Raw genomic sequence first — 15,285 nt, forward strand, 5'->3', positions numbered from 1 at the left:
GATTTTGTGCTGGCCGAGCGAGCTACTTGCGATGTGTCCGGCGTCCAAAGTTCAGCCGGACTTGTGTCGTGGACGAAAACATCTAGTCGTCGCTTTATTGGACAGAATTGCGTCGTTATTGCATTTAAATTAATGGAACCCATGCCAGACTCGCACCTTAAAAACAAGCCACTGAGTGGCACCGTGTGATAATTTATACAAAAAACTATACCAAGCTTGTTATATAACACCGAATGCAATATAACGCGGCCATAAGTTGCACAAAATGGTTCCCCAAGACTTGGGCATCTGTGTGTATGATCGTGAAATTAAGGACACCACACCGTGCCCACATGACACTGTCACGATCTGTTGCGAGTTGGAGGTCATTCTGTTGGGGAAGAAGCTGCATGATGCTGTCACTGTGAAGCTGTGAAGTACCATTCCAGCAGTAAGAGTCCTCCGCATTTCCTGCAACTGTGCAGGCCTTTTTCCTCCGTTCAAGGTGAAGCGAAAATACGGTCCACCTAACAGATGCAGATGGGGGAAAAAACAGACTCACCCAGAGGCAGCAAAACGATTAGTATGTTCTAGTTGAAATAAATAAAAAATCGATTGCTGGTTGGTGTGTGTCTCTTTGTCTTTGATTCGTCATTGAGAGCAACGAGGCCGGCCAGCCCACCCAAGGGATAGTGTGCGGCGAGTCTCTCTTTGTTGGGTGGAAAACATGCTGATGGATTTTAAGAACGAGCGTGTGGCTTTCGCTTTTGTTATATTTTTCCTTCCACCCCTTCCCCCCCATAAAATGCGTAGGTGGTGTTCGTTTGCCCATTTTTTTCCGCGCAGTTCCCACGTAGACGGTTTTTGGTGTTGCGCTTGTGTGGGTGGTCGAATTTTCCTACACGTTCGTTTTCCGGTTACTCCATCGTGGTGTGCATCACGTCGTGTCCAGCTGATATGCACCTTCTACTAACACATGCGAACGAGCGAACGAGCGAACGAGCGCGTAGTTATCTGTTGCAATTTTCCATTTTCTTCTAGAGTTTCTTCAACGAAAAAAATAGGGAAATAGCGATCAGTTTCCTTCCTAAAAAGGAAAGTTAATTGTGAAGTAAGAAAATATGGAATTTTGTCCTATTTTTAATAGCTTTTTTGGTCGTCTCTTTTATTACGTCACATGGAGCATTCTGTCCGTGGAACTCCATCCATTAGCCATTTTCCCGAATTTTCCTCCAACAGAAGCTAATTCTCTCGGCCCACCGTGATTTCCTTGACTGTTCCGTGGGGATACTTCTGTGAACATTTCGAAATCGGATCACTGCAGTTGTCCTTTAGAGCTGTCACGTGTGGAATGACAAATGTCAAGCATTCGACCGCCGTGTGCATTGGCTGTCACCAAAAAGTGCAGTCACGACCGTATCCTTTTCCTGCTTTTCCGGTGATGATGCAAGTGATAAAGAGTCGGTGTGTGCGTCTTTTGAGTAATAAGCTGGTCTTGAGTAATTTAAAAAAAGAGTGAATAACCCGTAGCGCTTATTGTTTGTTGTTTGAGTGGCGTAACATAACATAAATTTTATTTTATACAGTGTGTCCGCAGTCCTTGTGAGTTAACAAAAAATACAGCAATCTTGGTGAAGTTAAAAAGCAGTGAAAACATTGCTGAAACAAGCGTGTGTGGAGTGTGATCTAAGTGAAGAAAAGCATATGAAAAACTGTGAAAAACTGTGAATTTAAGTTAATATTATACCGACATCGTTATAAAAAAATCATTGTAAATTTGTTGGTGGAGAGCATTCTACATTGTGGTTGGTGGTGTGTTGTTGTAAGTACGTTTTTGTGTGAGGGCTTAAAGCCCATTCCTACGAGCCTTTCGGATGGCTGCAGTGCATGCGTTCGGATAGAGCCTCTGAGCAAACTCACCCGCGGGCATCATCACCATCATCCATTGCCGAGCGATGCTCAAAGGATTATTGTTGGCAAATTTTAGCTGCTGCAGTACGTTGAAACTTTGCCACAGAGGATTATAGACCGACCGAAGAAAAGGTAAGTGGGAGGGGGGGGGGGGATGGGCGAAGCAAGGGAACAAATAAGCTATTATGTTAGGTTGGCATAAAATTAATTTAAAATGCTCGTTCGCTTAGCAGGCGTAAGCGTGGCCAATTAATCTGCCGGACACACACATTTCCTCGATGATAAGCAATAATTGTATTGTTTTTCGGAAAATTCACTCCACCAAAACTGGGAGCGGAAACGTTTGCAAAAGCGGAAAATCAGACATCAGGCATGTTTCTGCCGGCGCCGGCTTATAATTAGCGCGAAACAACGGCGAGTAGTACCGAGAATCTCTAGAGAGAGAGAGATGCAGGGAACAACGATTAAAATCGAATCAACCAATTAACGAAGCATTCTTTTTTCCCGCGGGGCTGCGTGGCCTCACCTCCCGGCCATGTGGAGTGAACCGGCCTCCTCATCATTTAGCCAGAAATTGAATCAAACTTCCAAGCGCAACGAAACATCGATGTTCTCCACAGTTTACCAGAGAGCTGAGAATTAGCTTTGGCGAAAAATGAAGAATAAAAATTGCAAGTCGTGACGGGCTCTCGTATACTTTTAAATGAGTTCCGGGAAAGAACATTATTAGCGCCCTTTTTTTCTTTTGTTTTACTTCAAAAAACAGTGATCTGGAAGCAGCGATTCGCACAAATCGTACTAGATTTGGGTGATACATTTTTGCACAACTCGTGGCAAATGAGCGAAAAATCTTGCCAAAAAAAGTAGCAAATCCGCACAACCGCACAGAATAAAAGGCACTCGTCACGCAACGTGGTTTGATGTGCCATTTTTTTGTTGATGCTGTCGTTGGGTATCCGTCAAATCCCTTCCAAACCAAGGCCACCGTTTTGTGGGACGGTTTGCCGGCGGATGCTTCAAAGGAGGAGGGTTCACTGTTCGATTGCATAGAGCAGGAGTTTATTAGGGTGGAAAAGAGGTGGATGATCAATAAACGTGTCTCGAATGTCGCCATCACGTGTTGGGGGTTTTGTTGTTTTTGGGCAACCCCCTCCAGTGACTGCAGGATCGATTAGTGGAAAATGATTGTTTGCTGATGAAATATCCAGCACGTAGGTAGTATAACCTAGGGGTAAACCATTCTGAGGTGTGGAAAATTCCGATTAATCGATTGTACTAAGGCAATTAGGTTGCATCTTATTTGTGGAGAGCTCTTTTTACCCTAAGTGATTAAAAAATAAGCTTTCCCACCAGCCTTTGAAGACACCTCTTCAATAAGATCCCTTTGCCGAGACCCCTTATGCGAGGCTCTTTTCGCTAGATCCCTTATACAAGTCATCTTAGACAAGGACTCTTAGACGAGGTCTTTTAGACAAGGTCCTTTAGACGAGACCTCTTAGACGAGGCCCCTTGGACGAGGTTCCTTGGACGATGCCCCTTGGATAAGGCCTCTTGTACCCTTGGATGAGGTCCCTTCGACGAGGTCCCTTGGACGAGGCCCCTTGGACAAGGCCCCTTGGACGAGGTCCCTTGGACGAGGCCCCTTGGAGGAAGCCCCTTGGACGAGGCCGCATGGACGAGGCCCCTAGGACGAGGTCCCTTGGACGAAGCCCCTTGGACGAGGTCTCTTGGACGAGGTCCCTTGGACGAGGCCCCTTGGACGAAGCCCATAGGACGAGGCCGCATGGATGAGGCCCCTTGGACGAGGCCCCTTGGACGAGGCCCCTTGGACGAGGCCCCTTCGACGAGGCCTCTTGGACGATGCCTCTTGGACGACGCCCCTTGGACGAAGCCCCTTGGACGAGACCCCTTGGACGAGGCCCCTTAGACGAGCTTCCTTTGGACGACCTTTCTTTGGTCGAGGCCCCTTGGAAGAAGCCCCTTGGGCGAAGCCCCTTGGACGAGGCCCTTAGACGAGGTCTCTTGGACAAGGTCTCTTGGCGAAGCCCCTTGGACGAGACCCCTCGGAAGAGGCTTCTTTGATGGAGTCACACCTTAAAAGATGCTCAATGAGTGATTCTTCTTTGACGAATCCCCTTTTTCGATGCTTTTTAGATATCGAGGCCCCCTTGGACGAGGCTACTTTGAAGACACGGCACATAGTGACCGTCCATCGATTTTAAGACACATCTTCTTGAATATAGCTATTGATTTATATCAAGATAAATAATATATTTTCCCTAGATGGTCATTTAGCCCTCCTCAGCTTACCTATCTGACCTTAGATGTTATCAAACAGGTATTTCCATTCCTCTATGGCTTCGCCATTCCTCTGCTCCTTCCAATGATTGAGATGAGCCAAGAAACCTGAAATTCTCTTTCGAAAGACCTGCAACCTTGCACCGAGCACCACCAAACACAGTTCCACAAGTAATTAAGCCATATCTTACTTCTCACCTTATCGATTGCCATCAGTGCCAGCAGTGTACCGTCGGCCGTAGAGCGTTCCTCTTCCACTAGCCACCGAACTACCACCTCGGCGCGCCTCCCGCTTGCGTTGACATGATTGATTGATGTTTCATTGATCGTATCGGGTCGCGAACAACACAACGGTGTGTCCCTCCCCCCTTCGTGCTTATATTCGTACAGGACGGTCTAGACAGTTTTTCTGTTTTGTTCGCTACATTTTCCAAACCGACTGGTATCCTTTTTCGTGGATCACTCGATGGTGATGGCGCTGACTGCTCATCACACCGTGCCCGGAGATCATTCCATATGGGTCCGGTTGAGTTTGTTATAGAATAGATTGGGATGTCAGGCGAGTGCTTGCAGAGCATGTTACTGAAATGAGTGTGCAGCCAGGCCCTTGTTTGGTTTGGGAATACGTTTGCTCCCTTTTTCGTAGGTGCTCGAGGCGTTCAGCTGGATGGCGCGGTCAATTGAGGACGGTAGGAGCTATTAGCAGCTCGCAGAAGAGCTGAGTCGCAATGCAGCAGTGTCTTGCAGACGGGTGTTTGAAACTGGCACCAACGCATAGCTGCGTCCCGTTGAAAGTACCCAATTTGAGCAATGGAATGTTAAGTGAGGTTATTATTTTGTGGGGCAGCTTTTTTATCCATTTCCCTTGTTTCCTTGAGGCTTTAGGCACGAAAATTAGGCCACTCAGCAGCGGATTCTAAAAAAGGGACAAACAATGAATCGTCTTTATGTACCATCTGGTTTTTGTTCGAGCTAAAGGAATTTTTCCAGCCATTAGGGGAGGGAGAGTCTTCAGTCCGCTCCGCATCTATTTTCCGTCTGGTGACCTCAATTCGACCGCTACAAAAAAATAAAATACTATGATAAAAAAGCAAAACACTCGGCCTTGCCAATGTAAACTCAGAACGTTGCACCGTTTGTGGTGGGCCCTCCGGGTCTGGAGATTTATTTACCCATCCTATAGCCTAGCAACTGCAGGCAGGAAGTGGACCTTGTGAGCCTTATGCTTCGCAACACTCTAAATGGTGGTTACAAGCACGTGTAATAAATGCTCCAGTTTCTTGAAAGAAGTACTTGAGCAAGGAAACATGTCGTGCCCCAATGTCGTCCAACGTCAAACACACACACACACACACGCCTAGACTCCGGTCCAGAGACTATCGGAGTAGTTTATCAAATGAAGGTATTGCGTGTTGAATAGTTAATGTATGTAACGTTGGTCATTTTATGATCGTTGGACCTTCCTTACAGCTTACCTTGGTGAAGGGTGCTAATACACCTCCGAAGGTTGGGGAATTTCAATCTGGTTCCATTTTCAAACCGTTGCTTCAGTTACCGTTTTTTCCTCCCCCCCAAAAACTGAATGCATGGGAGGAGGGGACGCATCTTTTCGTAATGCTTTATTAAACGCCTTTTAATATTAGAGTGTTCCTAATCACGACTTCAATGACACAGTGTCCTTTTCGTGTTAATCAACAACCAACACATGATTTGTTTCGTTTCTCTAGAAGTTAAGCAGTAGCTACGTAGAAACGCACTTCTTCGAACATTTAAACGAGTTTTAAAAACTCAAGTCCAAGTCCCCCCTTGAAGCTTCTAATCATCGGATGATTCACCACCCCTCCTCCAGAATCTGATTTGTTGCAGTAATACTGCAATCTCATCCCCATCTCCCTCGGTTCTCGATTTGCACAATCGGAGACTGAAATCGCAACTAAGTATTGCAAAATGAGCTTTTCATGGCGATGATGCAGGTACACATCACGTGAATCGTTTATGCACTTGAGAGAGAGAGAGGAGTCCTCGAGAAGCTGTTTACTTTGAGAATCTCTGTGTGACGTGAGGAGGAAGAAGGGGTGTTCGCGGTGTTCTCTCGGTTCTCCCTCCCCCCGCCCGCTTGCTGAGCTGGATTGCACCGGTTGCGGCGTGCACTAGGCGTGAGATGATCGATCGTAAATGCTGCCTCTGCTACTTGCTTATCGTAACTATAACACAGGGAGTTCATCGACACATCAGAGTAAAGTGTGTTGGGGGACGTGTATTGGTAAATGCCAGCTGCTGATAAGTGGCAAACAACTATTGCATCTTTTGCAAGACAGAACTCAACAAATCAGACGATTGGGTGGGTTTGGGGGGCTACTTTTGTTGCTAGTTTTTGCAACTACATAAGAAAATGAAGGAAATGTTTTCTCCTTAATTCATGGTTGGTGTTCCCACAGTCGAGATTCGAACCCAGACCGGTTCTTGTTGTTGAGCGACTACTTACCGATGCTACTATTTGGTCGAGCTGTGCTATTGCGATTAAAACTCTATCCCATTCGACTTGCTGATATCCTGTTGGGCCATTATAATTGTCAAAAAAGGTGACTGATACAAACAAAAGCGGACATCGGATAAATTAAAACACAAACAAACTGTATCGTCTGTGCTCGCAATTGCCGCGTGGATGTTTGGATCGTTGCTTTTTAAACAAATAATTAGGTCATGGGAAGCAGACATGGTACACTGCGCACCGTTCTCGGCAACAACTTTCGCCCGTAGTCGTCCCCCTTGCCATAAGTCACCATATTACTACATCCCGTCAAACTTGGTAAAGACGTTGAAGATGCTTTCTTGGCACAAGACTGTCTCCACCCCCGGGGAAAGGTTACTTGCTGGGCAAATGTATCGGCCATGCGTCGGTCTGCCCTCTCGACCGGAAGCGTGGGAAGCGGATGCCGGAGATGATTTACTGGTGAACTATTGCAAACGCACGTACACACTCAGCGGGAACTTTGTTTGTGCAAGTGTTGGTCCGGAATGGGGTTTTTGTTTATTTATTAGATTTTTCCGACCACAAAGCGATTCAAAGGAACTTTGGGGATGCTTTTGTTTGTTCCTGCTGTGGAAATGTGTGAAGTCATCCTCAGCTGCTGTGGAAACGGGGTCTTTTCCCTCCACCATGCTGATTAATAAGCTATTGCACTCGATCAAGGTTGTTCATTCGCTTTTTTGCGACCGTCACGAAAGCGCAATAATAAATAAATAATTTGTAGCCGACGTCGTCTCGATTGACGAACCGTTGGTCGTGGAACCAATTGCACCGGTTTTTTGCCAACCCAGCCCCGGGAATCGGCTCCATTTCCTAGCACCAATTGTTCAAGGCTTTACGACCAATTTAGCTATGCTCGTTCGAGTTCATTGATTATTAGTTGCTTTTTGCGGTGTGTGTAGATTTAGTCACCCAGTGTGAAGGTTACCATTTTACGCCAATTACATGTGTATTAGCTGTCCTGCAAATGGGCAAATACTTTGTGTATTAACTCGAAAGCAAAAAACACAAATTGGACCAATGCCGGCTAATGTCTAACGTCTATCGATTATTCATGAGAGCGCGCCAGCGACGGTAGAAATGGTGGGCGCATAATAGCAAAATCAATTGACTTTCTCCACCAGCATTTCCTTCCGGCTTTTTCCACTTTCAAGTGCCAATATTTACCTTCATTTTTTTAGCGTGTGTGTGTGGGATGTGCTTTCCCTTTGGAGATGGAGGAGGCAAAACTAGTTTTTATTGGAGGTACCTTTCGATTAAAATAAATCATTTGGAAGAAGGGCAACCCATCTTTCGAGCATCCTATCGCTCGGTGCAAGATTACATATCGCTCGTCGTCGGCGGCATAAATATCATCTCTGACAATGTGTTCTGCAGCGCTAAGCTTTTCCACGCTCCAGTATTTAGTTTCGAGCGGGCTCTTCTTAACGGCAGCGCGATAAGCAAACGATGCACACTGCACAAACGTAATAAATATGCATGACGTTCCGCAAGTTGTTGTTGTTGTTCCCCAGGTCAAGTTGGCTGGCCAGAGTCAGTAAACGCAATTGTTTTGTTGTTTGTATAAAACTGGAAACAAAAATATGATTAGAGTACCAGCAAATCAGCGTCAGCGTCTGGTTCGAACTGGATTCTAAGTCGATGGTGTAAGTTAATGTGTTTGGTCGATGGTGTAAGTTCAATTGACGTCGGTTGGGTGTAATCGATTAAATGTTTTATAATAAGCTTGTGGAGGTTTAAATGTGGAAAAATCCTTCTATTTCATTATAATAACTGTCTTGGGATGGAATAATCACTCCAAAAATTTTAAATATAAAATAAGGTACAACCAAGCATGGGGTGGGAGCATTTTTATGTTGTATACTGTGAGCCGCTCGATATTACTGATTTACGGATAGCAAGATTATTTGACGTATTTGGGGGATTTTTAAAATATAAATTAAAATAATCTGAAAAATTGTTGAAACATTCAAAAATAGGTAAAAGACTCGAGAAGGCCCCCCCCTGACAAAACTTGTTAGGCGCTGTAGGATTTACGCCTAAAGATATGCAATCCGCAGTACACGTTGCGAGAGCTTCACAGTGAGCTTTCAGTGTGCTTTCAGTGTGGTCAAAATTGGTTGATGAAAGTCGAATAAAATATTGTTATTATTTGATTAAAATCCCCTCTCCGCTAACCATACCATTCATTTTGGGTTACAGGGCTTCGTACTAGTTTTCAGTCGCACAAGGGGTGAACAATCGGGCCTAAAACATGCACGGCGTTCTCGGACGGTAACGGAACAGTAATTCGATGAATACTTGTTACCTTGCATTGATATTCAGCAAAGGAGGAAACATAAGAATATCATAATCTCAAACCACTTGTTACAATGTATTGTATCAAGTTTTACTCGCTGTCTATTAACAGTATTAAGGAACAATGCACAATGTTTACATCAAATGGGTTTTGACCATATAGAAATCCCACCGTACAACAAAAATGACAGGCCACAGTGCTGCACACAAAAGATTCTAGGGGGGGCCTTCTCGAGTCTTTTACCCAAAAATATCTCATTAAATGTGGATCTCAATGAAGAAAAGGGTTAAACTGTTTTATCTCGGAATTCCGCTCGTTTCTCCAACAACAGACAGTTTCTAGCACTGAAAACCGTTTGAACCCTTTCGGTGTTCAACCCCAACCCGGAATTCATTGAAACGTGGCTATGTTGTTGGTCCTTTCTCTTTCTCTGGAACTTTTCACTGCACATTCCATTCCGCCCGGCAACCGGTGAATCAACTTTTATGAATGAATGTCTCTGTGGTGTCCCAGCCCCCGGTTCTCCGAGGCCGAGACGGAGACGGAAGAAAACCGTCTCGATGCAGCGATTTGCTTTTACTTGCAGCATTTTCTTAGCCCATGCTAATGCTGCCAGAAGAAAATATTTGTGAACCGACCGCGTGAACACAGTGAAAGTCTGTCGCGCTCTTGCGGAGGCATCTCCGGACACACTTCCCTGCGGCAGGCACCTTCGTTCGTAGTGATCGTTTGATGACGAAGGCGACGAAGACGATATCTGCAATGCGTTCGTTTGCGTTGCTGTTGTTGCGCTGCTCGTTGCAGTCTCTGCGTGCTTCTTGTACCTGACAGAGTCGGCCCCTGAACGTCGATTGATATGTGAACATCCTATTAAACACACAGCAAAGCTCGACGAATTATTTTTTTTGGACTAACAAACCAACGGTCTTTTGCTGCGTTTCATTTCAATCACGTACACGGATCGATGTGCATTTGCTTTTATGACGAGTGCAATATTTTTCGTGCCGAAGACGTGCAATTGCTTTTATTCAACGAACGACATTGCTTTCTTTTCGGTGCGGTTGGTTTCGTTATCGACGATCTTTCTTCAACAACTGCACTGGCAGTGTGTGGCATTTGCAACGAAAGGCAAACCACCGCACGCACGCGGTCTGCTTTTCGTTATCGTGAGATGCGTTTCGAATGCATTTATTTGTCTGTGTGTGTGCATGCTTTGCGGGGTGCATCGTAATCGCTTTTGTTAGTGCATTATTCTGTAGACGCTCCTCCCCAGTCCGGTTGTGCGTGATCCCTTTCTTGATTTGATTTTCGAATTTTATTTCTGCAACTCTCACACCAACCCGTGCACCGGGCGGCACAAAGGGCACACACGGACTCGCCCTTGCGTGCTCGTTTGAACCTGCCGAAGGGAATGTTTTTCGCGAGTTTTGTTTTAATTGTTGCGGGCGGGGTGGTGGTGGTGCGCATCACCCACTCGCTACTTGCTTTGTTTGTAAGCGGCAACCGTTGACCTGCATAGGTTGATTAACTGGCATTAATGTCTGCTGGTGGATGGTGTCTCATGGGGTTTTGCGAAATTCGCACGAAAAAAAATAGAAGAAGAAGAACGTTAAACTATTCCGCCAACACAGCAACCGGGCACGCAAACGAACGGTCAACAAGAAGAAGGGTTGGGCACGATGTTTATGTTTTTCGTAACGTTGATTGACAGTAATTGTGTGTTTGTGCCTCAAAATAGCGACTTGTTTTTCTTATTAAAAGTAAATTTTTCATATCACTTGCAAGGCTTGCTATAGCCCTTCACCATTTGATGTGGTGGCACAATAGTCAGCAACCGCAAGCTTGTGTGGTTCGGTAAGGGAGGCATCAACAACATAATCCATTAAGCCCTCATCAGCAGAATGATTTGTTGGAACGAATCTTAACTTATTTTAAGGGGGGTGTTGATGGATTATTTTTAAATGTCATCAGCAGTTTTCATGTCTGATTTTTCGTTTCCGTGGGTATGAATTTCGGTTTTGTCAAGTTATATTTCAACATTGTGAAGTGATACTTCGACAGTACTGATCAGTAGCCCCTCTCCAGAGTTTCTTCTGTAGGAATGACTATCCTTCTGCTTCTTTCTTGGCACTACAACCTCGAGAGGTCTCGCGTCCTGCCATTTCTGGCTTTCTGTGACTTGTGTTCGCCCGTAGTAAAGTAGTCAGCCCTACCACCTACGGGGAGGCGGTCTCGATCGGATTTGAACCCCGGTCGTCTGCCGTGCGAAGACCGGCGCCGTTATCGCCTCGGCAACCGGATCGCCCGGTGGATCGCTACGGGTAAAATCAAACCAAAGAAACCAGAAACGATAGTCCAAGACCTCTCGATGGCCTCTTCTTCTCCAGAAGAGGTAGAAATGATCTAACACGATTCAAAATACGTTTCCCACATCAGCTATACAACATTTCCTCAAATTAATTTCACGTTACGCTAAATCTATTAGCAGATCATGAGATATTCTGGGTTGCTGCATTGCTCCGCTAGAAACGTGATTATTAGATAAGACTGCACAGCGAACACGGCTGCCCGGGTGTGGAAACTTTCCAACGGAACTTGCCCAGTGCGCCGGCAAACTTCTTCCTCATCTTCCAACCCCACTACCCCCACTGCCGCCCTGGTCGCGGTCACGGGTGATTAATCGTAGCGGTGCTACAGAAACTGGAATGTGTGGTATCTTCAGTTTGGTGCAGGCTCGCCAAGCTCGAGAAAGCCAATCATCTCTTCTGGTGGATCTTGTGCGTTGCTCCAGCTTCAACTCTCGCCATTCACGGGCCGAAAGGAAGTGTGGGCCAACCTTCCCCGTCCAGCGTCGATGTACGTTAGGAATGTCTGCAAAACGGAACAGATCATCGACCCGCCACGATCCAATTTTTCTGCACTCCACGTCCGCGTTGAGTTCCGCGAGGTGTGTGGTGCGTTTGCCAACTTTCCTCCCGAAACGCTGGTTTGCCTTTCGCACCCATACTTCGGTTCGGGCTTGTCGTGTGTTGGTGTTGGCGCTACCTATGAATGGAGGAGACACACACACACACAGACATCGATAGGTGGCCCCGGGGAAACGTACGGCCGTGACCAAACATGGGTCCGTCCGATGTGCCCACCCCCCCGATGTCCCAGCCTTTCCTGCTTCTTCTGGTGGAGGTGCGCGCGAGATCTTGCACCGCGCGATCGTGCCCGGTCATCAAGACCGGTGTCGCAAGGCCGTGCACCGCGTGAACATGTGAGGCAGTCTGCTGCGCGTAACAACACACACACATACGGTTCGATCGTGTACGTGCGCGGAAGGGGTCTCTCTCTAGCCACCATCTGTCACCCGCCAAGATCACCCAGTGTCCACTGGCATTGGTTGGGTCTCTTCGGTCGGTTTTGGTCGCCGGCGAACGGAGACCGAGATGACTTGGTCTTGGTATTTGTTTGGGTGAACGGCGGTTTCTCTGGTTCCGCGGATATTATTGCCGGGTGTCGATCTCGCCGCTTGCAGTGTTTCGCGCAGCGCAGTGTTTGTCCACGTGTGCTCAATTCGGCGTGCCTTTTTCGAGACTTGCGTGCGTGCAGTGTTGCAGTTTTGCAGTGGAGTTGCTTAAAAGTTTAAGTAAAAGCGAAAAGAAAGTTAAGATTCGTGCTAATTCGTCGTGACGTGTCACGATCACGATCAGTGCCTTGGTGAAAGGAAGTCACTGAGAGTTTTCGAAGCTGAACAGACTTCATTTTGTGTGTGTGTGTTGAATGAGTGGAGCACGTTAAATTTTAGTTGAATGGTGGTTACGAAACCCCATTTACGTCGTACAGTACCCAAGAAGTGATGATTGTTCGTACGAATTCATCCTCCAGCTGCCGGCAAGCTGAGCAAGAGTTTGATGAGGAATGGGATCTGATGCAGTTTAACCAATCCTGGGACCAAACCCCAACTTATCAAGCAAACGATGAGGTAATGGATCTGCTTTGGCCCCTTTGGACAACCCCCCGCGTGTTCCTAATTTCGAAACCCATTTATTTACAACTCTACCACTTCGGCTTCGGATTTGCTTCGAGGGAGTTTGGTCGTGTACTGATAAACGATTTGACATAAATAAATTGATTAACCCCTGTGCGCTGCGGGCAGTGGGAGATAGATAAGCGATTGCAAGAAATGCAACTGCACATGCATCCCCGCACCCAAGGTAAGGCGGGTGAAGTCTCACCCCATGCAACCGAAATGGTCCGACAGGATTTGTGATAGGTAGAGGAGCTTAAAAAATGAGGTATTTCTTTGCGATAAGAATGGGTGGCGATAGGTTTTTGTGGCACATCTGTTTCGGTCTCACCACCTTTGGTGCTTTGAGTCTCCGGGTGGTTCAATTCGGCTAACTAATCTTGCTTCAGCTGGGAAAGGGACCTTTGTCTTAAAAGTCTTTTCCACCAACAGTCTTCGCTGGGGCGTTGAGTGTGTTTGACGGGGTTGCGCTCTGTGCTTCTGAAGGAATGTGAATAAAAGCTGTCTGTCCAACATGTGGAATGTGAATATTCTAAGCAAATGGATAACGCTGGTATGTTTCCTCGATCGGTGAACCTCACGTGTGCGCACTGTAATATCAAAGGCAATCAAGCACGAAATTAAAATCCGTCGGTCTGTGACTGTTTCGTTTCGCCATTTCCTGAAGCCTCGAGTTCGGCTTTACAATCTAAAGACATCCAACAACAACTACTCACCACTAATCCGTTTTTGTCCTGGAAGCGATTAGCAAACGCTTAATCTGGCGCCTGTCCGGGGTTTTTCGAGTCTCGTGACAGGCAAGAAGAGTTGTCTGGTAATGCATTTCCTGCGAGTTTCCTCTTATCAGTTAGTGACGTCCTAATGTTTTGTGTTTCACAAATACACCAAAACGTCCCCCCCCCCCCCCAACCATGCACTTTTCGTCTTGCGAAAAGGATTGGGTGCTCTTCGGGGGCCAGAACCAAAACAAAACCTAATTGCTTGCTCACCACCAATAACCGCGCGTTATCAACTCGCTCACCACAACATACAGCTGTGTTATCATGCATCGCTATAAATTTGTCGCCTCCACCAAATGACTCTGATAACGATACCTCAACCGCTCATGGTTAGTGTCCCTCCCCAGAGAGAGAGAGAGAGAGCTCCGGGGATTCTGTTTCGGCGCAAACGCACACCGAAAACAAAAAACCAAAACATTACAAGCCGTGCAAGAAATTGCGCATCATCTGCTTGTCCTACACGGACGGAGGACGTCCTTGATCTTCCACCAGAGAAAGTTGGCGACATGTCTGAATGGTCTAATGCAACCGTCGCTTCGCTGTTGTGTGGTGGTGCTCTGGAGTTGTCAAAGTTGGTAATTAGAGAATTGCAAGTAATTGGGGCCGAATGACGCCGATTTGGAACCGGGTTTTCTGGGTGTGATGATGGGTCGTACTAATGATGTGTGTATCATAGTTGGTTTGGATGGTCCAAGTACAACCAGGAGGGCGCCAGTTAAGTGATTTTTAATCTGTTGCTCACTACAAGGCTTTCAATGGCTTGGTTTAGGCTTGTTGGTGTGATTCTATTTGAGATCATTTCTTCTTCTTCTTCTTTATGGCACTGCAACCTCGAAAGGTCACTGCGCACCATTTCTGGATTTCTGTGATTTGTATTCGCCCGTAGCTGGATAGATAGTCCTTGTCGTAGCTGGATAGATAGTACGGGGTGACGGTTTGGAAGAGGTTAGGACCCTGGTGTCACATTTTATGTCACATTGCCTTACTGTTGGTTCAGCAAATTGCAGAGACAAAATATTGGAAGTTGGTACAGCTCAGATAGGCGATTTGATGAGTCCTAAGGACCCACACGAAGACAACAACTAGAGTTTAAGTAACAAATGCATTACTGGATGTCCTAAAATTCCCCACTAAAATCACAACGCCATTGCATTCAATATCTTCCCCAAAAATGCCTCCCAAAAGTGCCTAGTTGCCTGCGTATTGTCCATCCGGATACGATCAGATAATGTTGACCCCAATGCAGCACCGGGCGCTTCAACAACTTCATCCGGGACTTTTTTTTTAGTGTGAGGAAAATTCCATTCCCACTTCATTCTTCCGCTTCTTAGACCACATTGACCGTAAGGGAATGTGATCCGAGTCACGCACGCACCCCGGCTATATCGGTCCCGAAGGGGGGAGAATCACATGAATAAACTCGCCGGACAGAAGGGAAACAGGGAACAGTGTTGCCGTCTCACTGCCGACACTG

The 15,285-nt window shown here is 46.4% G+C and overlaps 1 protein-coding gene across 12 annotated transcripts in view; it reads left to right on the plus strand.

Moving 5' to 3' along the window:
* Positions 1 to 15,285, plus strand: part of LOC118505613 (myotubularin-related protein 4) — a 34,030-nt gene that overhangs the window by 3,962 nt on the left and 14,783 nt on the right. For 5 of the 12 annotated variants that reach the window (XM_036041661.1, XM_036041664.1, XM_036041665.1 and 2 more), the window contains exon 2: positions 1,566 to 2,022. The exons of 1 other annotated variant lie outside the window; for it this stretch is intronic. Coding sequence is in view for 4 of the 11 variants with exons in the window: in XM_036041658.1 (XP_035897551.1) it covers positions 12,862 to 12,987 (126 nt within the window). In the remaining 7 variants the exon portion in view is untranslated. Of the gene's footprint in view, positions 1 to 1,531; positions 2,023 to 12,846; positions 12,988 to 15,285 lie in introns of those variants that run through there. 6 more of the 12 variants (XM_036041658.1, XM_036041670.1, XM_036041672.1 and 3 more) reach the window with 3 other exon arrangements.

Source organism: Anopheles stephensi, chromosome 2 (assembly GCF_013141755.1).
Source record: "Anopheles stephensi strain Indian chromosome 2, UCI_ANSTEP_V1.0, whole genome shotgun sequence".
Classification (NCBI taxonomy): Eukaryota; Metazoa; Arthropoda; class Insecta; order Diptera; family Culicidae; genus Anopheles; species Anopheles stephensi.